Source organism: Labeo rohita, chromosome 17 (genome assembly GCF_022985175.1).
Source record: "Labeo rohita strain BAU-BD-2019 chromosome 17, IGBB_LRoh.1.0, whole genome shotgun sequence".
Taxonomy (NCBI): domain Eukaryota; kingdom Metazoa; phylum Chordata; class Actinopteri; order Cypriniformes; family Cyprinidae; genus Labeo; species Labeo rohita.
Window position 1 is genome coordinate 18423466 of NC_066885.1, and position 25091 is coordinate 18448556.

At 36.3% G+C, this 25091-nt stretch overlaps 1 protein-coding gene across 1 annotated transcript in view; it reads left to right on the forward strand.

Moving 5' to 3' along the window:
• The first annotated feature begins 22834 nt into the window (after nt 1-22834).
• The window catches only part of mdga2a (MAM domain containing glycosylphosphatidylinositol anchor 2a), a 194019-nt gene continuing 191762 nt past the window's right edge, over nt 22835-25091 (forward strand). Inside the window, exon 1 of the mRNA XM_051133144.1 lies at nt 22835-23704. Within this exon, the coding sequence (XP_050989101.1) occupies nt 23632-23704 (73 nt within the window). The 5' untranslated portion in view covers nt 22835-23631. The remainder of the gene's footprint in view (nt 23705-25091) is intronic.

Sequence of the window (25091 nt, forward strand, 5' to 3'; positions counted from 1 at the left end):
GGTCTGTCGGCTGGTGTGATAAAAATGAGTTAATAATGAATACAAAGAAAATCATTTACATGAAAAAACACATATTGAATGGGTTTGCACTCGTCTACAACAGAGATTGTATTTCTTGCTTAGGTTACGTCTCTGTGGAGTAAATAAGAATATTATGATGTTGTTTTATAAAGCTGTTTTGGAAAGCATTGTTAGGTACGGTATCACGGCGTGGTTTGGAAACCTGTCAGCAGAGTTTAAAAGTAAGTGGATGCACCTGTTATTGACCGCATGGAAAATTGTTGGGCATGATGAACAGTGTAACCTTCAAGTTCTATGTGAGAAATGTGTTCTTGCTCTTGACTCATTTTTTGTACTTACAGTTTCAAAGGTTTAATGCTGAATATTAGTATGGCTATTATAATGGCATTAGTATGAAAAGACAGAGACCAAAAAGAGATGCGAGATGCAGGAAAGTAGTACCAGTATGTTGCAATAGATAGCAGTTAAATATGTGGGTTAGTCGGCGGCATTAGCCTTGTGGTTAGTGCACCGACATATAGCGCAACTGTGCTCGCGGCAACACAAGTTCGATTCCCGTCTCGAGATCCTTTGCTGATCCCGCTCCCCTCTCTCTGTCCAGTACTTTCCTGTCATCTTTCTACTGCCCTGTCCATTAAAGCCACAAAAGCCCAAAAATGTATAACTTAAATATGTAGTTCGCTGGTCATTATACAAAAATATTTGACCTCTCAATGCCATGACTGACCAATCAGAATCCAGTACTCTACAGTCATGTGGTAAAACGAAGTAAATCTGTGAAAAGACAATAAGGCCCACTTCTCATGTTCTACATCCAGCTGGCTAATGGCAAAGAAAAAAGCATGTTTGATAAGGTGCTCGCTCTTTATCTCAGCATTAAGGTGGATTATGGACAGAGAAAGAGGCGTCTTGTTTTCATGTATTCCTGTCTATCAGCCTGATATTGGTAACCCTGGCAACCACATGAACCCCAGAGGTTGACGTGAAACTGCGTTTGTTTGCGAATGTGTGTCACAGAGGTTTATAGCACCTAGAATCCCTGAAAGAGAGCAAGGACAATCTGAACACTTTCTACCCAAAGGCCTTGGATGCACACACACAGATACACACAGGCAAACACAATTTACGAAGCATCATGATGAGGATAAAGAGGGCCCGGAGGCAACTCCTCTTTCTCTCTCTCTCTCTCTCTCTTCACAAGTCTCCACGTCTTTCTTCTCTCATCCACTTCATAATGTTGAACTCTGGATTTCTGCCTTTTCTCCAATTTGTACAGTACCATACTTAGTCCTATTCATGAGAGACAAGGGCCAGTTTCACTAAATTAAAGTCAATAAAAGCGTGTGTGTAGTGTGATTTAACATCCATGACTCATGAAGTGAACTAAATGACTTTTAGTAGAGCACTGTTGGACATTTTTACTGGTTTCCTCGACTTCATTTCATGAATCACTTGTGAAAAAGGTCACTGCGACCTCTCCAGAACTCATCAACTCTCTTAAACTAACATGCTTTTTTTGTGAAACCTGATACTTGGAATCATATTCAGACTGCTCAATGTCACAGATTTCCAGCAGCATTGCTGATGGATATCTATTGATACCCATTGATGAGATCTTCACACATCTCAAATCAAGCTCTCAGTGCCATGCAGATCCTTGAGTTTCGCTCGGTACGGTTTAGGCAACCTTTGAAAATTAGTAGGTGTTCGGGTGTCAGAAGTACACCAGGCTCATGCTGGAAAATAAGCGCTGTCAAGCGTAGGAGTAGACAACATAAAGCCATTTAGCACTGTAACTTTGCTTGAAAAAAGTTTCATAATACAATGTGCTGTATTTGGAGTGTTTTGCGATTTAATGCTATGACTATGGAAAGTTGAAGGCAAAGTCAAACAGTAATATTTCCTTTTTATGCAAAAAAGTTTTCTCTAACTTTCTGCATATATTTCTTGGAGCAATCGTTCTTTGAAAATGATTTGTGCCTCACATTTGCATTTGAAATGTCCACAAGTATTCGAGACATCATTTATGCTTGTCAAACATTTAGCTGTTTTTTGGCCTATTTGTTAAAACAGCCGGTGCAGTTGTGAACAATTGCTTAATGTTTGACTGTCTAGAAGTAAATGAGTTGTAATTAGTGAGGTCATCAGTCATACTAATGACCAGTCTGATGATTGAAACTTCAATGGACCATTGCCGAGAAATGTGCAGAGGGAAAGGTCATTCTCTGTTAGAGGACGTCCTACATAAATAGCAAGTGGATGTTTTTAGTATCCTGTTTACCAGCAGACGATTTAGTTTTTCTTTCCGGTCTGTTCTCAAGACACCTGATGTCTGTTTGAATGTGTTAGTGTGTTAAAAGCAGCTATGGTTTAAATTCCTGTAATGTATTTTAAGCAAACGTGATCATTACTTCACACTGTGACTGAGCCATCAATCATTTAGACATCATTCATTTCACTGTCTTTGTTGGTTACTCATTATCACCTCTGGTCATTCTTCCGATCAGTGACCCCTTGTCAAACTGTCAAGCTTTCAGGGAATTTCATCTCTCTTTTCTGCTTATTTCTCTCTTACATTCTTGAGATGGAATTTGTCTCACATATTTGAAATATATTTCAAAACATAAACAGATAGTAATGTCTTGGTGTCATGTTCTGAAATAATTGTGAAATATATATGCGTGTGTGTGTGTGTGTCTCACGCCTTTAACCCTATGATCATTTGATTATTCATGTAGGGTAAGGATAGTCAAATCTAGCCTAAACCATGAAGTACTCACCCACCCACGGGTTGAAGTTCTTCCAGAATGATGTAGAAGACTCCTTTATGGTTAATCTTGTTTGAGCCTAAGTTTGTAGTTATAAAAATAAAACCAAATGAGCTAAGCTACGAGATATATAATCAAACACTAAACAGTTGCACTTTCCCTTCTCATAGTCATTGTCTGCCTTACCGCCGCTTTTTGTTGCAACATGTTCTCAAAACCAGTCAATTTCATTAGAAATTTAGACATCTAAATTTCACAACTGTTGCTTATTCATCCTAACAAAGCAAATACCGCAAGTGCAAGCATTTTCTTATCAAAGCATAAATGGTGCTAACCTAAAAACAAGCTAATTACATCAGTGAAACAAGTATATATATATATATACAGTATTTAATATGTGACCCTGGACCACAAAACCAGTCTTTAGTCCCTGGGGTATATTTGTAGCAATAGGCAAAAATACACTGTGTATGGGTCAAAATTACTGATTTTTCTTTTATGCCAAAATCATTAGGATATTAAGTAAAGATCATGTTCCATGAAGATAGTAAAAGTAGTAAAATTCCTACTGTAAATATTATTGATTAGTAATATGCATTAGTAAGAGCTTCATTTGGACAACTTTAAAGGTGATTATCTCAATATTTTAATTTTTTTGCACCCTCAGATTACGTATATTCAAATAGTCATATCTCGGCCGAATATTGTCCTATCCTAACAAACCATCAATGGAAAGCTTATTTATTCACCTTTCACATGATGTATAAAGCTCAATTAAAAAAATGACCCTTATGACTGGTTTTGTGGTCCAGGGTCACATATATAAATATAATATGTATTTAAAGTTAGAGCAGAGTAGCAAGGCAGTTTTTAAGGCATATTTAAAAGAAATAATTGTACTCTAAAGCAGAGTATAAAAAACTTAAATGAGATATTTGAAACTCAGTGCTCAAAATTAGAAAACACTTACAGATACATCCAAGTTATTGGTGTTAATCTGGCACCTAGTGCTAGTTTCCTTAATTACATGGCAAACCCTATTTAACTGACAGCATTCCTCCATTTTTCACTGAGATTGTAAGATGGCAGGCTGCTCTAAGGTGACTGAAACCCTGCGACAGGAGGTTGTACCAATGAAGGCCAAAGGGAAGCTGGTCATTCCAAATCTGATTTCTCAAATATCACAGGTTTACAGTGACACAAATTCATTCAAGTCCCCTAAAAAGGCTGGTTGTCCACGTAAGAAAAAAGCACAGGAAGACAGGATAATGTGAAGACGCTCAATGGGGAATCGGTTCAGCACTGCAGCTGGAATTGCTTGCCAGTTAAGCACTGAACAAGGATTTATCTTGGCATCTTTAAGAGAAGACGGACTGAAAGCACACTTAGCAGTGACATGCCTCTCATCAGCAGAAAGAATCAAAAGGTCACCTTTGCCGAGGAGATAGGAGAACTGGTCCAAAGTTCACTTTAATGATGAGAGCAAGTTTAATTTATTTGTGTCAGGTAGGAAACATTTTGTTTGGCATCAAACTGAAGAAAGACTGAAGGTGGAGGTGGAAGTGTCATGGTTTGGGAGATGTTTTTCTGCAGCAGGAATTGGGCTTCTTATACAGCTGTATGGCAGGGTGAATACAAATGTTTATCAGAACCTCCATCAGCAACATGCAGTTCCTTCACTGCAAGCATCTCACAATCATCCTGTAAATGCCCCGTCATACTGCAAAATGGGTAAAGCAGCTCCTTGAAGCTAAGAACGTTGAAATATTGAAATGGCTGGCCAAGTGTCCTAATCTAAATCTGACTGAAAATCTCTGGAAAATCCTTGTTGACAAAGTTATGGCTAAGAAACCCATTACAGCCATTGGACTATGGAAGAGAGTGGAAGAAGAGTGGACCAAGATCACACCAGTGCAGTGTGAGAAACTAGTGATGTCCTGCGGCTGCAGATGTGCTGAAGTCATTCAAAGCAAGGGCCTCTACACTTCCTACTCATTTCTGACAGCTGTAACCCTCCAAAAATTTTGTTACAATCTTCTTTCATGCTACAGTGGTTACTGTTCTCTAATTTTGATAACTGTATTCTCCACAAAATAAAGGTTTTTGTTAAAATGGTTATTTTTGTCAAACGTGTTAGTAGAACAGTGATATACCTACATTTAAAGGGGTCCTATTATGCTCTTTTACAAAGTCTTGGTTTTGTTTTGGTGGTGTACTAGAACATGCTTTCATGCTTGGTGGTTCGAAAAATGCATTATTTTTAACATAATTCACATTTTTACAGTACATCTCTCCGAGTCTGGCACAAAAGGCTCGATTAGTTCCAGGTTTAATGAAGACCCGCCTTCCAAAAAACGAAATGTGTTGTGATTGGTTAGCTGTCCCACTGCACTGCGATTGGCGAACAGCTTAGGCGGTATTTCAGTACTGCCACAGTCCTTGTCCAAGAAGCAAGTTCCGTGTACAATTGTCAGCGCAAGCTAGATTAAAGTAATTCTTGCGTTTTAAATATGGATATTTTTCTTACAAAAACGCATTGATTCACTACAGGATAAATTTTAATATAACTGATTGCATTTGTCTGAAAGAAGGATGTCATATACACCATGGAGGGTGAGTAAATAATACACTACAGTAGTGTTGGGTCCTATCGCCAGCCTGCGAGATTGCCAATACATGATATTAGCGTGCTAATGTATTTAATTATTTACATACTTAGTTTTATTGCCCTTTCATATCAGTAATCAGTTTAAGATTACTAAGTCTCACTGCTTTCTTTACAACAGACTTCATCTGTGATGATCCATTTACAAGAGCATTTTACCAATACACCGTTAAATATTGAATCTGATATTATCCGCACCGCTGAATCGTCTGACATTTATGGCTGGACCAAATTTCGTGAAAATCAGCCTGTTGATGTCACGAGCTGTTAATGTAATTGCAGTCTGCATCTGTAAATTCTTCTTGTGTTTACGGGCAGATCTTGACCTTTTCAATTTGGCGGGTGAGCAGAATTATGACTGTAGTTAAGAGCAGTTGCTAATGCAGCATCTAGGTATTCATATTTATGATTTGAAGTTCAAGCCTCTTGTAGAAATAAAATGAATCATAACGCTGGAGCTACTGCTACACACTTGTGTTTCTGTCTGTCCCAGATGACCATTTCTGCTCCTCATATCCTCTGATCCAGATCACTGCTTTTATCTGTCTTTCTTTATCTATCTTTCTGTCTGTCAGCCTCTCTCTTTCTCTCTCTCTCTCTTTCTCTCATTCACACACACCCACCCACACAGAGAAGGTGTTAGTAAGTAAAACTTTTGAAGTCAACATGAAACAATTTGCTCAAACTATTCTACCAGTAAAGTGACGTATTTTAGATGGAAATAGTATATTAAATCAGGAATTAAAGGAGGGTGGGACTTGATTTTATTCTTCTAGACTTAATTGGATTTGGAAAATTTGTCTTAGTAAGGTTGGAGAAGAGGAGTTTAGAAAATATGATGGATATAAGTCAAAAATGCTTTAGAGAATTTTGGTGACAAAATACATTCTGTCCAATATGCATCAATAAATCATACACAACAAGACCTGGAACTTGTATTAAGAGAGTAAAGATATGAGCACTATGTTCCGCACTAAAATTCAGTATGATTTTGGAATTCTATGTGTCTGTTCAGCCCATCACATGAAAAACAGCAGATGTGCTAAATGAAAATGCTAATTCTCTTTATGTGGCACTTATAGGCAGTGATAGGAATAACAGTGTTATACATAAATGGCATTTCCACATTGCGTTCTTCTTCTGAGGTAAATTCTGGCTTATTCCTCTCAGCGTATCTTCTTCCAGAAACGAAAAGTAGCTGAGATGAACTTAAATGTTCACACTTGTTTACTGAGGTGATGTGTGCGTTTACATGTCCGCGCGTCTCACGTGGATGTTTAAAATTTGAAAAGTGGAGGGGCGTGATTACATTCGAGATGAGTTTTGATGGGAAAAACTGGAGCTTGCATTGTTATCATAATGATAACTTTATCAGAGAATATTTGTTTTGTTTTTGACACGACTTACTTCATTTAAAAGTAGGCATTTCAAACTTTCTATACATATATTTCTCATGTCTGTGAGGAACATATTCACAGAGATTCAGGTTGTTTTATTTACGTGTCTGTAAAGAGACGTGACAGAGACCGAGATGGCAGAGAGTGCACCCTGTTTATTTTCTTTATTTTACAAAAGCACATTGTTTTCTTGTTATTATGACTATACACAAATAAAACTAGACCCTAGTTCTTTTTCGCAGTCATCAAGAAAATGACCCCAGAGAGGTTAACAGTGTTGCCATGTGTGTTTTTCATGGGGGTTGAAGCGACCCCAATAACGTGATATTTAGCCCCTGAAAGGTGTCTCTCACATTGTTCCACAGTGACATTAAAATAGTGTAAATTAGTGTACAATGTTTTATTCATTTACAGTATTTAATATTGGGGGCATCCAAGTTATTTGACATATTTGAACTTTTTTTTTTAAGTAACACAATAGTTACTTTTCCTGGTAATTAGTTACTTTTATAATGATGTAACTATTTGTGAGAAGTAACTAGTAACTATAACAAATAACCTTTTTAAAGTAATATGCCTAACACTACTTATATGACCGCTGGTCACCTGGTAAACACAAAGCTCTACAAAACTTTCTGTTTCTGACACCTGCTTGTCACAGACAAATAATGAAACACTATTTAGATGTTTTCAGTCATCAACTTTGAAACACAAATTAATATATTTTTGATGAAATTCAGCTTTCTGGCCCTGCAAAGACAGAAACGCAACTGACACATTCAAGGCCCAGAAAGGTTGTAAGGACATTGTTAAAATAGTCCACGTGATATCAGTGGTTCAACCATAATGTTATGAAGCTACAAGAACAATTTTTATGCACAAAGAAAATAAAAATAATGACTGTTCAACAAAATTTCGAAAACAAATGCGCATGGTGCTGCCGATGCAGGAGCCAGTGTTATGATGTATAATATCCATCTCAGGGCTTGTCCACACGGAGACCTATTTTGCTGTATATGTAAAAAATTGTATTGTATAGGCCAGGGGTGGCAAACACCGGTCCTGGAGAGCCGCAGCCCTGCAGAGTTCAGCTCCAACCCTAATTAAAACGCATCTGCATGTAGCCCTTGATTAGCCTGTTCAGGTGCGTTTGATTAGGGTTGAAGCAAAACTATGCAGGGCTGCAGCTCTCCAGGACCGACGCTCACCACCCCTGGTATAGGCGTTTCATCCAGACAAATCCGGCGTTTTTAAACTGGGTTACAGAGAGCAAATGACACCCTTGCGTTTTCATGTGTACAGGCAATCCGTATATTTTCTGAAACAATGATGGACGATGTCATCACCCCAAGGCTTGACCCTAGTCAGACACAGCTATGTCACATAACAGCAACAACAACATGAACAAACAATGAACGACTGTACTTTTATTAACTAACATAACCACAGATAAATACACAGTGCCACATACTGATTTGGCATGTATACTACATAGTTTTCAGTCCGTTTTGGTGGTTTCGTGTGTACGCAGATATGTCTTGAGATGACGTTGTGTTGCATTTTATTTTTTATAACAAGGAAAAAAAAGATTGGATGGGAAAAGTTCTGTCTTTGTGTGGACGGGCCCTTAGTTCATCATCTGTGTATTCTGGTTCAAGTAAGTAATGCTGGGTAAAAAAAAATTGCAAGTCATCTTCATTTTTATGAAGACCGTTTTATTGGGCGCCTTCCTCTGTTTGTAAAGGTGCAATTAGGTTCTACGTCAGAACGCCAGCTCCTGCATTAGCAGCACCACACGCATATGTCGTGGTACTCTTATAAACACACATCGAAAACTGACACTGAAGAGAAGAAATTGTTGAATAAAGTTGTTCTTCTTGTTTTCTTTGTGCATGAACAGTATTCTCATAGCTTCATAACATTAAGGTTGAAGCACTGATGTCACATGGACTATTTTAACAATGTCCATACTATCTTTCTGGGCCTTGAACGTGGTAGTATTGCTGACTATGCAGGGACAGAAAGCTCTCAGATTTCATCAAAAATATCTTAATTTGTGTTTCGAACGAAGGACTTGGAACAACATGAGGGAAAAATGTTATTTTTGGGTGAACTATCGCTTTAATATGTTTATCCTACAGAATATTCATCCTGGTGTGAACAAGCCTTTAAGTGGATCCACTTTGATTTCGTGTGAACTTTAAATCTTGAAGCAAGTTTTAAACAAGAATTTCGAAGACAGTGTGTCAAGGCAGTTTGAGTAGAATCCTCACTAACCCCAGTTTTGTAAGGTTTTCGCACTTAAAATGTCATTAAATGTTGTTTCACTTGTTTGGATGATTGCATGTGGGGGTGAGAGGAAAGCGGATATGAAGTCTCGCAGTGTTCAGTGGTCGTGTTTCACTCTATGACAGGATCCGTTCTGCTAATGAGTTACAGGTCAGCCTCACTTCCCAACTTCATGACAATAGCTGGTTTAAACACCGAACTTTTTTCCCTAATTGCCTCTAAAAATGCTCATGAGCTGCCCCAGTGGCATTGTTGCCTTGCAACCATGTTTTCTTTTTTTTTTTTTTTTTTTTTTTGTGAATGAATCATTCACCAGGAGAATTTTGCTGTATTAAGGTGCAAAGCATGTTATTATGAACCATCTCAGACAGAGCTTTGCACCTCTTTATTACACCTCCTAATAAATGATGTGTTTGGCTAATTTACATAACATCTGGAGTTGAATTTGGGTGGATGTAAAGAAGGAATTTTTTTCTTCAGCGCTAATGAGCATTTCTACTGGCGAGTTCATTCTTTAGAGAGAGATGTTACCTGGAGCAGACACCCTTTTGTGAACAGTGAGCCAGGATAGAGGTCTATCATTAACCTACACAAGAAAGGAAAAAAATAAGAAAGGGCAGAAGCAGAGAGGTGTCTGAAGTGGTGAGCTCTTTCTTCAACTTATTTTAAAATTCCTAGGTGCTGTGTTTATGTGTTTGTGTACTGAGTAAACAGTATATAATGAGAGCTGTGCTGACTGTATGTTCTCAAACTGGCTTTTCGATTCCCTTTCTCAGATATCTGTGGAATAAAATTCAGCCCCCTGCTACTTCAGCTATGAGGACACGCGGGAGCTGCAATACAAACAAACGCATTTGAACTGCTGTAGCTCTGTGGGTACAAACTACAGAACACGTGGACATATGATTTGACAACGTGATATTATGCATGTGCATGTTTCTTATATTAACATAAACAGCTGAAATATGAACTGATAGACATACAAAGGCATCACTTTCTGTCTAACGGCTCAGTGAGAGTTTTCTGCTGACAAACAGTGCCACCCAGAGGCAACATGCAAAAGACACTTGCATTGCATCCCGTGCTACACTCTCAGAAAAAAAGTACTGGGGTGGTACAAAAATAAAGGTACCATTTCTTTCTGACATTGCTAGTATCTACATTAACTTAAGTTTCTGATTTTGTGAGTGTATTTGTGTGTGGTTCTGTTAAAGAGGTGATATTGTAAGGAAAATAATAGGTTTATAACCTTGAGGCTTATTACTGTTGTTAAGTTGAAAACTTGTGGTCTAGTTTAACTACACTTTTAAGGTTCCCTTGTTTGTAGACTTTTAATAATAACAATGTAGATGTTTCAGTACAGCATACTAAATACAGTTTCTACTTCAGTGATTAACATCATCATAAACTTTTATTTTACCACCATAGGGTGCAGTGAGCTCACTCACGAATATAGAACTTTTAAATCCTAAGTAGCTGCCTGAAATTTGAAATGCAACTTTAATTTTGTGCAGCTATATGCGGCAAAAGATCATTTATGCAATAAGTATTCTAGAAAAACTAATAAATGACATGATGTGAATGGTGGATGAGAAAAAAAAGTTAGTCTGCAGTCAGAGGTAGGCTTCTGGGTATGTTTTCAAAAGATTTTATTTTCCTTTTAACCATGTTTACAAATAGTATCTCATTTATATACACTGAACATATCAAAATAATGGACTTTTTTGTTTCTCCAGCAGCAGTGAAAGTTTGTGAAAGGATATATTTGTCAACGTTCTGGACATTTTCTATACCTGATCGCAGTGGGACTTTGGATGCAGACTAGGAAATGCACATTTATGCTTTCCACCACTGTTTCCTCTCTCATATGTAAATGTATTTCACTACAGCGTGAAGCCACCGTGAAGACTGAGGCCAGAATCTCAGCAGCTCTGGATGAGTCAGCCTAAAGTCATTGAAAAATTATATACATAGACACTAGGTGTAAGGAGACCTATAAGGTGTTAAAAAAACAAATGTACTCTACACTCTTAAAAATAAAGATGCTTTAGTGATGCCATAGAAGAACCATTTTTGGTTCCACACAGAACCATTCAGTCAAATGATAAATACCATCCAAGCAATAAATGCATGTTCTTAAATACGCTGTGTAGTATTTTTACTTCAATCACTAGGTAATGTGCCTCCCAGCCTAAGCGTCTGAATGGACAGTTATTCCTCAGAGTATATTTGTTTTTTAACACCTTACAGGTCACCTTACAACTACACCTTACATTATATTATTTTTTCTCTAGAAGCCTTGTTTAGTATATTCCTTTATAATATTTGTGATACAATGGCGCACTCTGCTGGTAAAATTTACATTTGAAAAGTACCTAAAAGCATGTTCCAGGTTTTTTCCGAAAATTTTAAGAGTTAAAAAGAACTCATTTAATATATATTTGTATTAGTATTTGATCAAAATACTGTTAAAAAAAAATCATAGAATTTATTTTATCATTTAAAACTGTTTTCTATTTTAATATATTTTGAAATGTAATTTATTCATGCAGTCTTCGGTATTATATGATCCTTCAGAGATTATTGTAATATTCTGATTCGGTGCATAAGAAATATTTCTTGTCATTGTTGAAAAATATAATTGTTTTTGTGGAAACTGTAATACATTTTTTAGGATGTTTTGAGAAATAGAAAGTTCAAAAGAATGGCATTTGATTAAAACAGAAATCTTTGGCAACATTGTAAATGTCTTATAATTTCTGATCAGTTTAATGTGTCATTGCTGAGTAAAAAAAATAATAAATTCTTTTCTAATCTTACTGATCCCAAACTTTTGAATAGAACTGTAGGTAAGAGAAAAAATAGTCAGACATTAGTCAGAGTAGAAACTATAACCTATAATAAGACTATTTTTATTTTAACACATTTAAAATAAAATAAAGTAAACAATGTATGTATGCACTGAATTAGATCAGGGTTGGGCAAATTTGGTTCTGGAGTGCCACTGCAAAGCCACTAGGCAAGCCTGCAACCATTAGCTGAAAAAGCGTAATGGCTAACACTAATGCTTCCGGTTTGCCAGTACGTGGGAAAAGAGACCAGAGTTTTTTTTTCTTTTTTTTTTTTTTTTTTTTTTTTTTTTTTTTATAGGATGTCAATGGAGGAGGGAGAGGTTTTACTACGCTGAATAAAGAGCTTTTTAAGGCTTATTATTTAATGAATTGACAGCCTATCGGCTAATCTTCAACATGTTTTACACTAAACATTAATGTCTTTAATTACCCCAACCCTAAACTTAGTCCTTGCTATAATACAAAAACAGTATTATTGTTGTACAGTGTAACAAAAATAACGTTAGATTGATGTGTGCATGCCCAGTACTGTTGAAAAAGGTAGGTTTTGATGCTGGTTTATGCTGGTCCTTAGCTGGTCATGTTGCTGGTCAAGGACCAGCATAAACCAGTAAAGGACCAGCTTACCTACCTAACCAGCATCCCAGCATCAAAACCTACCTACAGAAACCTTCCTACAGCTTTATCTGTTCTAGCCTTAACACTCATTCATTCCAATGGTATCCATAAAGAGTGATTGAGTGTCACACAACTCTGACTGAAATTCAATGATGTCAAGGCTGTGATGTGATTAGTTATTAAGGAACACATGGTCAAAGTTAGCCGTTACGCTTTCTCCAATAGTTAGTAATACAGATCCTTTCGCTGAGTTTTCTTCACGACCTCTAGCCACTGTCCTGCACAGTTTAGCTCCAACCCTAATCAAACACACATGCACAAGCTAATCAATGTCTTCCAGATCACTAGAAACAGAGATTTTCTTACTATTGAGAGGAGAGGGCCTGTATCACTTATTACTGGAGAAAACGTAACAGTCAACTTGGATCACGTGTGCCTTGATAGCTAATCACATTTCAGCCTTGACATAATTGAATTTCAGTTCAGAACTGTACGACACTCAATCACCTTTTATGGATACCATAGGAATGTATGGTAAGTGTCGTAAGCTGAATCCCACTTGTCGCAAAAAGTCAGTGACTTCTATTATGAAACTGCATTTTTTTTGTGTGTGAACTCTAAAAATAGTTAAATCCAAAAGTATTGTTTAGTTTAAAACATGTTGAAAATTAGCCAGTAGGCGATCAATTCATTAAATGATAAGCTGTTTATTCAGCATAGTGAAGCCTCTCCTCCACTGACATCCATTCAAAGAAAACAGTCGCTGGTTTTCTTTCCCAAACCAGAAGCGTTAGCTTTAGCCATTATGCTTTTTTGGCTAAAGGCTGCAGGCTTGCCTTCTATTGGCTTTGCTAGAAAGCTACAGGCATGTGTGTTTGATTAGGGTTGGAGCTAAATTCTGCAGGACAGTGGCCCTTCAGGACAGAAGTTGGCCATCCCTGAATTAGATAAAATGATCCAGTGCCATAAAATGATTTCATGAAATGGGGTTCATCTGTAAAATGCACAACTTGCTTGTTTTATCTGAGGCCTTTTTTAAATCATATTTTCAGGCAGAATAAATAGAGAAGGACTCTCCTCATGTAAGAGTATAGGGGCTTTCGCACTGCATAGCTCTAGGTAGCTAAATGCTGTTATCACTGTTTTCCATTTTGAAGTAAATTTTATATGGCTTTTTAAAAATCATGGGTAGCCGGAGTTTTGTATGCGTTTGGCCAATCGGTGTACACTGACGTCATTGGTAGTTCCCTACTCCAAAGTAGGAGCTAATTTAGTTCCCCCAAACAGAGTTCTTAAAACTAAAACCATTCCTAGTTCCTGTAGTTCGAACACACCAAAAAGCGTTAACTTCCACCAGTAGGTCTAGGGACTATGAGAAGGTTCCTCCAGTGCGAAAGCCCTGGAGTGTGTTAACCCACTGAAGTGGGTGAGCTTTATGCGCTGGTTCACGTACCGTTCTTGTGCTGTGGCCTAGAGTATAATAGGTTTTTTGCTGCTACCTAACTTCACCTTTGTTGCTAAGCTCTGTGTTTTGTCCTACAGCTACACTTCCTTGGATCGTTGCACCAAAGGTTGGGTTTCTGCTTTACACTTTTACACAGACAGAACTAAGAAGTTTAGACTCAGACATGAAGCCCATTTGATTTCATCAGATGGCAGAAGTGACTGGTGTGAGATCTAAGGGTTTGTAGCGCCCAGAGGTCCTAAGCTCATTCCACTGGAGGTATGACCAACCCATGGGTTTTAATCATGGCATATCTGATATATTTGTGATGCAGCCAGCTGGTTTATGCTGCACACATTTGGCAGATATCGACTAGATGTCTCCTCTGGCTTACACAGTCCTTGGAAGTCAGGTGCTTAGAAGTAATATCTCATCTTTTCAGATGTCAGCTAGTTCTCTCAGTGTGCAGTATCTCAAACACTTTTTGCATTTTGCATGGAGACGAGCATGCTTTCGAGGGTATTACAGTGGTAACACAGAATGCTTTGTCAAAACTGTAATAGTGGTGTTGTTATGGTCATGTCTGAGTGTTCAAACATTTATGGTTATCAAGCCTGATAATAAGCAATTAGTCAACAACAATTCTTATTTTAAAGCCGGAATATAAGTAGCTATTTCTAGCTTAAATATACAGAGTTATTTTCACACTGTAAATGAATTATGAGGCTGCTATGACACATGTATGCGAGACAAAGTGTGAAGTACTGGCCAAATTTGAGTGAACATCTTCACACTGGGGGCAGACCTTGAAATTTCGTTTAGTAAAATAAGTATAAAGAACTATGCACAAAGCATTTTGAACATCTCCAGCACATTTGATAATAACTGAAAATTCAAAAAATATTTTCAGCCTTTTAACTACGTCATTATATCCGTCAAAAACTTGGCTGTCTGTCGGTCAAAATAATAAAACTAAAAACATTGACATACACACTCTCTATATGTTTTTTATTTATGAACTACACATTCTGATTCTAATGTTCCATATTTAATTATTTTAAGTAATTTTCTCTTCTTGACTGATCTTTTTTCATAATTGTGGCAATAGATGAATTGTTGAATGGGTGAGCTTGAGATGAGATTCGATTCTCATGCTGATGTAATATATATTACTAAACTTGAAAGAGTTTTAGAGCTTTATGAAGTGAGGTTTGAATACTGTTCTCAATTGTTTAAAAGATTAAAGGCACAATATGTAAGTTTTCACCGCTAGTTTTATTCAAAACAAACAAAGAACTAAAGGCATAGTTTAAAGGAGAACTCCACTTCCAGAACAATTTACAAATAATTTACTCACCCCCTTGTCATCCAAGATGTATTTTTTTATTTTAAGCACAAAAGCTTGTGTAGCACAGGCTCTGGGATGTGCATCCACGACACTACGAATTACGTCTAAGTTCACTGTCTGTGTACTCCGGCTCAAAAAGGTAGAGTTTGCGAAAAACTCCATCTCATTTTCTCCTACAACTTCAGAATCGTCTGACATTGTTATACCTTTTGTTTGTATACAGTGTTTGACTTACTTGCACTTGCTTAGTCTTTGCACGTTTGCTTTGTAAACACTGGGTCTGTAGCTCTGCCTATGTCCCGTGTGACCTTTCGGCGTGATGCAATAGTACATAGCATTGTGGATGCGCATGCCAGAGCTAGTGCTACATGAGCTTTTGTGCTTAAAAAGTATACAAATGTTTATTTTCTGAAAAAAATTACCAATTGTTTCGCTAGATAAGACTGTTCTTCGGAGTCGTCTTCTTCAGCGGAGCTTTTATTATGTCACAGCCGACCGCTTCCGCTTCTTCCAGTCATGCGTAAGTAGGAAAAAGTAGTATGTTTTATCATACTAGATACATTTAAATGTGTTGAAATTTCCGTTATAATGCTACTCTATGCGTTGTCACCTGTCTAATAAAATGCTCAACATATTAAAGTGTCTTTGGGGTTTCCACGTTTTCTACAAAATAAAACCTGAAAATTGAGGCTGTATGACGTCATTGGCAAGCGACACAATGAGACGGCGCCCGTTACACTGGTTAAAATTATTTCTCTGGATTTAAACATTCTTCGAAACATTTGAGATAATGTAATTACACAAGTCAGCTAAAAAAAACAGTGTTCTAGTGGTTTTTGGATATTTTAATCAAAAAATCTTACATATTGTGCGTTTAAGGTAGTTATCAAAGTTTTTAATTTTCCAACAAAAGATGAAAAATTATTTTTACAAGATTTGTTATATTGAATTTTATTATACTATATCATTTTTAAAAAATATTTTATAAATAATGGTAGTATTTAAAATTCTTTTTTATTGTGAAATTTTCTGTGTGATTTTAACTTTAATGCAGCTTTACATTGTTATGCCATTTTTATGAGTCTGCAGGAAAAAACATTTATACTCAAAGGTTCTGAAACAAGGTTGTAAGCAGGGACCTTAAATATTTTAATTTCAGCAACACCTTGTAAGATGCAACCAAAAAACGCATTGTCCAACTTTATCATGGGAAATCCCCATAACAGTTGAAAGGATTCTATGACAAAGATATCGCCTCAGCAAACTAATATTTTATTGTGAATATGAGATTGAGCTGAAGCTGAATGCTGTATAAGATGCAAGTAATCGCTCACTCCATCTCTTTCATGATACTCTGCATAGTACAATAAGTTCAATAAAGGAAATCAAAGTTCCTTCATTGCTAGTTCTAAAGTGATGTTTTCAAATTAGTAGTGGAGGCTTGGGCTCATCTGTTGCATCATTATCAGTTAATTATTAACATTATTTATAGATTATTTCATTTCATGAGAACATTGTCCATATTTTTATCATAAAGATATCAATCCAAAAAAGTAAAATTCTGTTTACACACCCTCGTGTTGTTTATATTTAACTTTAAAAGTATGCAAGCACTGTAAGCGTTTTCCATGCGCACTGTTTTCCAAATAAACCATATATTGTTATGACCAAAGTATAACTTTTTATGGTGCTTTTTGTTGTTTTAGATGCCTAAATAAGTGTGAGCAGGATGGTCTTCAAACATACGCCTTTGAGTCTTAAGGAAGAATTTGTATTTTGAATAAAATGATGCTTTGTAAATGATAAAGTTTTTACATGAACTATTCTTTTAGGAGAATAATGTTTGATTTATATGTCTTCTGTTTTCATGTTACCCAGCCTTTTCTTTTTTTGTTTTGAGACATTTATTTCACATCTCTGTCTTTTATTTCCCTTTCTCTCTCCATTTGACATATCACTGTAACTGGCTAGATCGCTAATGACTCTTACAGGGAAATGTTAACAGGAAACAGGCTCTCAGCTCTCAAGAGCAAAGTGCACTTAAAAAACAGTGTAAATTGTGTAAAAAGCACAGTCTCTTGCTTTTCCAGTGTCTTGCAACAATTTGATTTACACCTTCTTTGCTATGGACCGTGTTATTAACTTGTCCTTTTGTTAGATTTGACCTTTTGTTAGATTTGCAGTCTAGTAGGATGTCGCATTTGAATACTAGGCAGAGACGAACATTTTACACATTATACATTTTGTTAGGTTTATATTTCTGTAACTTTTTAAATTCTCTGGAATGCTATTGATTTAAAAACTGCATCACTGTACGTAAAACATTTCTGAGACCAGAACTGTAAAAGTGTTTAAAGACCTTAAGTCTGGGGGAAAAACAATATTCAAATGCATATAGAATTAACTGAAAAAGTCTAAAAAACAAATAATGCAAATGCATGGTAATCAGCTAAAGCAGCATGCTGTGCTAAGCAGTCTATGAAGCATGAGATTCAAGGGAGAAACCCTGAGCTTCCCTCCTTTTCTTACACTCTGATGCACAACCTTCACCAATACTTCAGCTACTTTTTGTTTAAGGCCCAGAATGGTAAATAAAATAAGTCAGGTTTAATGTTATGACACTGGGACTAGGCATTCAAGTCTTTTATGCTCACCAAGGCTCACCAAGACTATTAAAATTCTAAAATAAATATAAAAATAATGCAATTGCAAGGTTACCTACTAAAGGAGGAGGAGGTATTAGAGCTCTTTTTTCGTATGTGTGTGTCAGGTTAATTGCTGGACTTCATCTTAAGCTAGACACCTTACAAACCTCACTTCACAAACAGACATGACAGCTGCACATGTGGTGTAGTGGCCCATGTTATCGGTTAATTAGGGTGTGTTAGAAATCTGTGTTTGTCAGAGAGTTGAGGCAAATTAGCGTCAAGTTAAAACTAGCCTGCGCAGTGGTAAGCTGAGGTTGACGAGACAGCCGCTCGCTAGAAACCTCAGAGCTGTCCAGGTCATTATGCTGCATCGCTGGCTCCGTCCATCCAACAACGGCAAGCTCACATAACCGCCTGTTAATGGGAAGCCCTTCTGTGATCTGTGAAGCTGAGAAACCTTGACATGATGCTAACATATTTCTGATCAGAACATTTTGCATTTTAATAGGATTCATTTATTATAAGCATCCACATAAAACAAGCTTCTCCTCTTCAACCTCTTTTAATTAACACTGCCTAGATGTAGCATCTGAAAGGACACACACTGAGGTAAGGCACAAAACTTAAGTGATTTAAGGCCTTGATGTCAGAACATTATACCACTTTCATTAAGAGATCTCTGTATAACTTACTTTTTCAGATTCATTTGAATCATTTTTAGGCTTTAGTAAAAGTAAATGAATAGTATTCAGGAAAAAAAAAAATGGGTATTTTGTGTGTTCACAACATTAACAAGGTGACCTAGAGGTAGAATACTTGAGAATAAAATTTAAACGCTCTATTTAATTCAGCTTCTTTCAAAGTTCTGCAATATTTTCAGCTATTCTCCATCTGTTCTGGTGAAATGTAAGGGTTTTTGTTCTTATTTTTATACTCCAACTGAGTGAATATATCAAACTCTTGTAAAAGACCTGAGAAAATAAAGGATTTCCAGGTGTTAAAGTTATAATAAAGTCGTTCTTTTTGTTTTCTTTGCACACAAAAGTATTCCCGTAGCTTCGTAAAATTATGGTTAAACCACTCATGTCACATGATGTTCTTTGTAACTTTCTGAGACATTTAAACATTTCAGTTGCTTATCCAAGGTCAGAAAGCTTTCGGATTTCATCAGAAATCTCTTCATTTGTATTCTGAAGATGAACAAAGGTCTTATGGGTTTGGAACGACATGAGGTTGAGTAATTAACAGAATTTTCATTTTTGGGGTGAACTAACCCTTTAATACTTTTATGCAACAAGGATGCATAAAATTGCTCAAAAATGACACTAAAGACATTTGTAATGTTACAAAAGATTTCTGTTTCAAATAAATGCTGTTCTGAATTTCTATTCTACCAAAGAATACTGAAAAAACGTATAATAGTTTCCACGTATTAAGCAGTAACTGTTCAACTTTGACAATGAGAAATGTTTCTTGAGCACCAAATCATTTTGTGATGATTCTACAGTACGTCAGCCAATAATGCTATAGAGTTGAGAGTAAAATAATAGAGCAGTAAAAATAATGAGCACTAGACGTCTAGTGTGTGGAAGTCTGAAGGAATGAATTTGCATTAGGTAAGACTGTGATTCCAAATGTCCTCAACAAATTTCTCAGAGCTCCTGACAGAGACTTCATCAAGTCTGGCTATTGATTTTTTGATTTGCACACAACATCTAAATGGTGAACTGCATTATGTTTGTCTAATGGAGCAAAGCCAGGTCATCAGTTACAGTACGTTGGCTGTCATTCCTAAACACATCTTCCTTAAGAACTGAACATCTCTGTGGACAATAAGTTCCCCGGCTAATAATTGGCTAATGTGCCGTTGGCTCATTATGTGGTTATAGTTTAAGTCGTTCACAGAACAAAAAAAACAGTAGTGCTCTAACTCACTAGCTTGGCAAAGTTTGAAGGATCGAATGCAGCTAGTCTGAACTACTGTAATCTGTCAGTTACAGTACATCTGTACATCTTCCTTGAAATGCAAATGGAAGTCTGGGCCAGTGGGCTGACAGCCCAGTTTCTTGGCTCACTAAGGTGAGCGCTCCATTATTTGGGTTGTAAAAAAGTGCAAAATCGTTTAAAATGCCCTCAAGAAACCAATCACAGTAATCAGCGTCCCTGCAGGTCCTTGAAAAGTCTTAAGTATCTTAAATGGTAAAGAAGTCTTAATTATTATTTCAATAGGTCTTAAATTTTGAGATGGAAAATCAGGAATTACAATATGGCTTAATGTGATTAAACTTTAAAAGTCTGAGTGCTGCATGTTTTAAACTAAAAACTTGGCACTGATGCATATTCTACAGACTTACAGCTTTCAGAGCAGTCAAAATGATGAACAATTATATTCATTTCAAATATACTGATTTGAGATTTTATTAATTATAATTGTATAATTATTTTGAGAAGACTCTTCTGCTCACCAAGCCCACATTTATTGGATCCTAAGTACCGCAAAAACAGTAATAATTTGAAATATTTTTACTATTTAAAATAACTGCCTTCTATTTGAATAAATTTTAAAATGTAATTTATGCCTGTGATTTCAAAGCTTAATTTTTTGCATCGTTACTCCAGTCACATGATCCTTCAGAAATCATTATAATATTCTGATTTGCTGCTCAAAAAACATTTATTATTATTATTATGTTGAAAATAGCTGAGCAGATTTTTTCAGGTTTCTTTGATGAATAGAAAGTTCCGAAGAACAGCATTTATCTGAAATAGAAATATTTTGTAACATTATAAATGTTTTTATCATCACTTCTGATCAATTTAAAGCATCCTTGCTAAATAAAAGTATTAATTTCTATAATTTCTGATCTTTGGATCTTACTATTCATCAAAGAATCTTGAAAAAATTTACTCAGTAGGTAAATATTGATAATAATAATAATAAAAAAAAAACATGTTTCTTAAACAGCAAATCAGCATATTAGAATGATTTCTGAAGGATCATGTGACACCGATGACTGGAGTAATGATGCTGAAAATTTAGCTTTGATCACAGGAATAAATTATAGTTTAAAATATATTCAAATAGAGAACAATTGTTTTAAATAGAAAAAAATATTTCACAATATTACTGTATTTTGGATCAAAATAAATGCAGGCTTGGTGAGCAGAAAAGACTTCTTTAAAAAAACATTAAAATTTTGACTGGTAGTGTATAACCTTTTCTTAACATGGGTTAAAGGTTAAAATGTTTATCATTTTAAAAAACTTTTTTTTTTTGTCAAAACTTGTATTTGAACTGTAAAGTTGTTTAAATCATATGGTACCCTTGAATTGTGCAGTTCTTAAAAAGGGTCTTTAAAAGTCTTACATTAAAAAAATCTAAAATTTAAAATTTTCTGTAATTTCTTAAAACTACATAATAATACTAGTAATATTCAGCTAGAATGTTGGAATGTTAAATACGGATTATTAAAAATAATTCTATGGTTATAGCCTACAATTTCTTTCCCCCAACCACTTCAATTAATCAACTGTTTTCCATGTCTTCTTGGATTTTCATGTAATTTTTAATGATATTTTTCTTCTTATTCCAGAAGATGGCAGTATATGTACAGCACAGTTTGTTAACCAACAAATGCTCAGGTGCTGGAAAGCCCTGACAAAGTTGACTGGTTGAATAAGATCTTGTAATGCATAGCACTCAGTTGATAATCTGGCTGCATATGACTTGCATATGTTTCATTTAAATCTAAATATGGAATATAAATATTTCAACCAAGATGTCCTGTGTGGTTACGTAGCTTATTTTAAGAAGATTTGGGCTGGTACACACAAATTACAGGTTCGATCAGGTTGATGAATGAACAGGAGCTTATGTGATCAAGGATGTATAATGGTTGTGTGAAACCCTGGGGCACAAGCACTTGTAGGCCTTTTAATTAAGAATTTATTGAGTTATTAAATTATATGAATTATATAAGTTAAAATATTAGCTGCACATTTTATCTTCACCTGTACTTTAAATTCATTTACACTGAGGTTGAGGTTCCCTTGAGGTCCACTTTAGGTAAAAGTGATAAATAACAATTACTAAAGTATATTATAAAAGACCATCACACCATTTTTAGCAGAATATTTTAGGTTTTATATTGTTTTTATAGTAAAATATTGCTCGTATGACATAAATGTATAAATGTAAAACATTTTTAATATAAATCACCTAATTGATGCCCATTCTCATAACTCTATCTCTTTTTTTAAGATTTCACCTTATTTTGTTATTTAAAGTTTTGTGATAAATATTAGTTATTTAGTTCATTTTACAGCATTATTTTCAGTGTCTGATCACCGTTCATGGTTGCTAGTGAAAGCAGTGGTGATGAATACATGTAGTCATCATGTGGCCTTCTATTCCACCACCTGTCATCATCAGTATTACAGTAACAGATTTCATTAGCTCAAACATATTGGCATATTAACATTACCCGAGTTAATGACAAAATGTTTCACAGTGTATAGCCTCGCAGCCAATCGCGCTGTTGCTGATGTTGGTAATGAAAGGAAAAACCATTCATTTGATAGTTACAAAGTCGACAGGGGAGGAGGATGCGCGGCGAAATTAATAGCGGCTACATCATCTTCCGTTTCAGTGCGAGAAAACGCCAAACGCACGACCGAACGTCAGAAAGCATGTATACCATTTAGACTAGAGGCCTTTAATTTATAATGAAGTTCACGTTGCTCTGCTGCGAACGTTCTCAGCGCGGGAGTGCTTCTCATACAAATGAGATCCGAGCGCGCTCACTCACTCACTCACGCGCTCTTTGACGTAGTCAGCCAGCTGGGCTCCGGCGTTCCAGCGCAGTACGTATGGCGCAGCGTGCCCGACCACCCTTCACATTTCATCCCGTCTAAATTACGGTTTATCCTGAAAATAGGCATTCTGACACATCTGTTAGTGTGTCATCGTTTTTGGGGTCAGAGACTTTCGACAAGTAAAGCTGGCCCACACAGCTCTTTTGAGATCACGGATTTCACCTTTTTTATCCGCTGGAGACGAAGAATCACAGTGTTACTATAGGAGCGCTCCCCTCAGCATCAAGGAGCAGCTTTTTTCGGCGTGCCTTTCTGCCTCACCGGCATCCTGTAGCCACGAAGAGGCTGTGAGCGGCGGTCTCGTCGGTTATTGGTTATTTTTCGCATTAAATTCCGCAGTGTTATCTTTTGGGAACGTCGAAGAGGTGGATGCGATTAATAGCGCGCGTGTTTCCCATGGCGCTGTCATTTACTTTCGCCAGTCGCGTCGGTGCTTAACGCCGGCGAAGGTGTGAGGAGGAGACCCGCTCTGAAGGTTTGATGCTCGTCCTCCTCATCTGTCACAGCTTTATATCTCCGCCCAGACCAATTTGGTGAAAACATCTGCATTGATTTGGCGAGAAATGACTAGCGAGACATCTCTGACTGACACTACTTCAGCTGTTTCTTGATGATACTGTCAGGCGAGGTGGGAGATTTGGACTGCACGTACTGCCTTCAACTGTTCGCCGCTTGAGGAGCTGGATATGTTCAGACTAACGTGAAGATGGATATTATCTTTGCTCTCCTGTGGTTATTGGCCGCACTATTTGAAGGCGTTTTTTGCCAGGGAGTATACGGTAAGTCAAACAGACGTAGCGGCGACGTACAATAGCCTTTACAGAGCTGTCGTGACCTTGCGAGGTAGATGGTAGATGTGCATGTTCGTTCTCAATGATATCCAGTGTGATGTAGGCCCTATAGCTTACATGTCAATTGACAGTTCCTGCGTTACAGGTGCATTGTGGGGCATCAGTAGCTTGTGGTCACAGTCGCTGCCTTCTGAATGAAACATGTTGCCAAGCGTCATTGCTGATATTGATACAACGTGTTGAAATATCGTTATCACTAGAGATGCATTGCTTGATCAAAGCTTAAAGATCTGTGGTTGTCAGACTTACTGCAAAGTATGTATGGGGCTAGTTGTCACATGGGGAAGTTGTCACAAGGGCTACACTGTATCATTCCTAACTGTATATGTGACCGTGGACCACAAAACTAGTCATAAGTAGCATGGGTATATCTGTAACAATAAGTAAAAATACATTGTATGGGTCAAAATTAAACAATTTTCCTCTTGTGCTAAAAATCATTAGGATATTAAGATATTAAAAATATTTTTTGATTAGTAATATGCATTGCTGAGAACTTAATCTGGACAATTTTAATGGTGATTTTCTCAGTATTTAGATTTTGTTTTTTTGTTTTTTTGCACCTTCAGATTCCAGATTTTCAGATAGTTGTATCTCGGCCAAATATTGTCCTATTCTGACAAACCATACATCAATAGAAAGCTTATCCAGCTTTTATATCATGTATAAATGTAAATTTAAAAAAAAGAGACCCTTATGACTGGTTTTGTGGTTCAGGGTCACATATGTTATTCAGTTATATAATGTTGATATATCAGCGTATTTAAAATTACAATCTGTATGTTACTGCACTGGCGGATACAGTTAGCTAATGACAGGTGGTGCAAATTAAATGACCCATAACAAATTAAAGTGGCCTTACTATCAACTGTGGCCATTGATAAAGACAGAGCACAGTTTTACCAATACAGAACACCGTTATAATAATGCATAACACAAAAATGAATGCACTAAATATGAACTGAGTAATCTAAAATGCAATATAAAATGCTGTAGATCTAATGTGAATAACTGACAACAGTAAGACAAAATAAGTGTGATAGCTCCCAAATTATGGGAATGTCGTTTCAACAGTTATACGTCGATTCATACATTTAAACAATAGTTTACCATTAAATTAATATTTTCTATTTATAAACAACATAATTTGAATAGTAATTTATACATTAACTTACTTTTATTATGAATATAAATTATATATTTTTACATTAATTTTACTCTAATTCTTACTGTTTACTTCTAAAAATATGAATAATTTAACATTTCTAAAGTTAATTTGTATTGTTTTTTATATATTTAGGTAACACTTTACAAT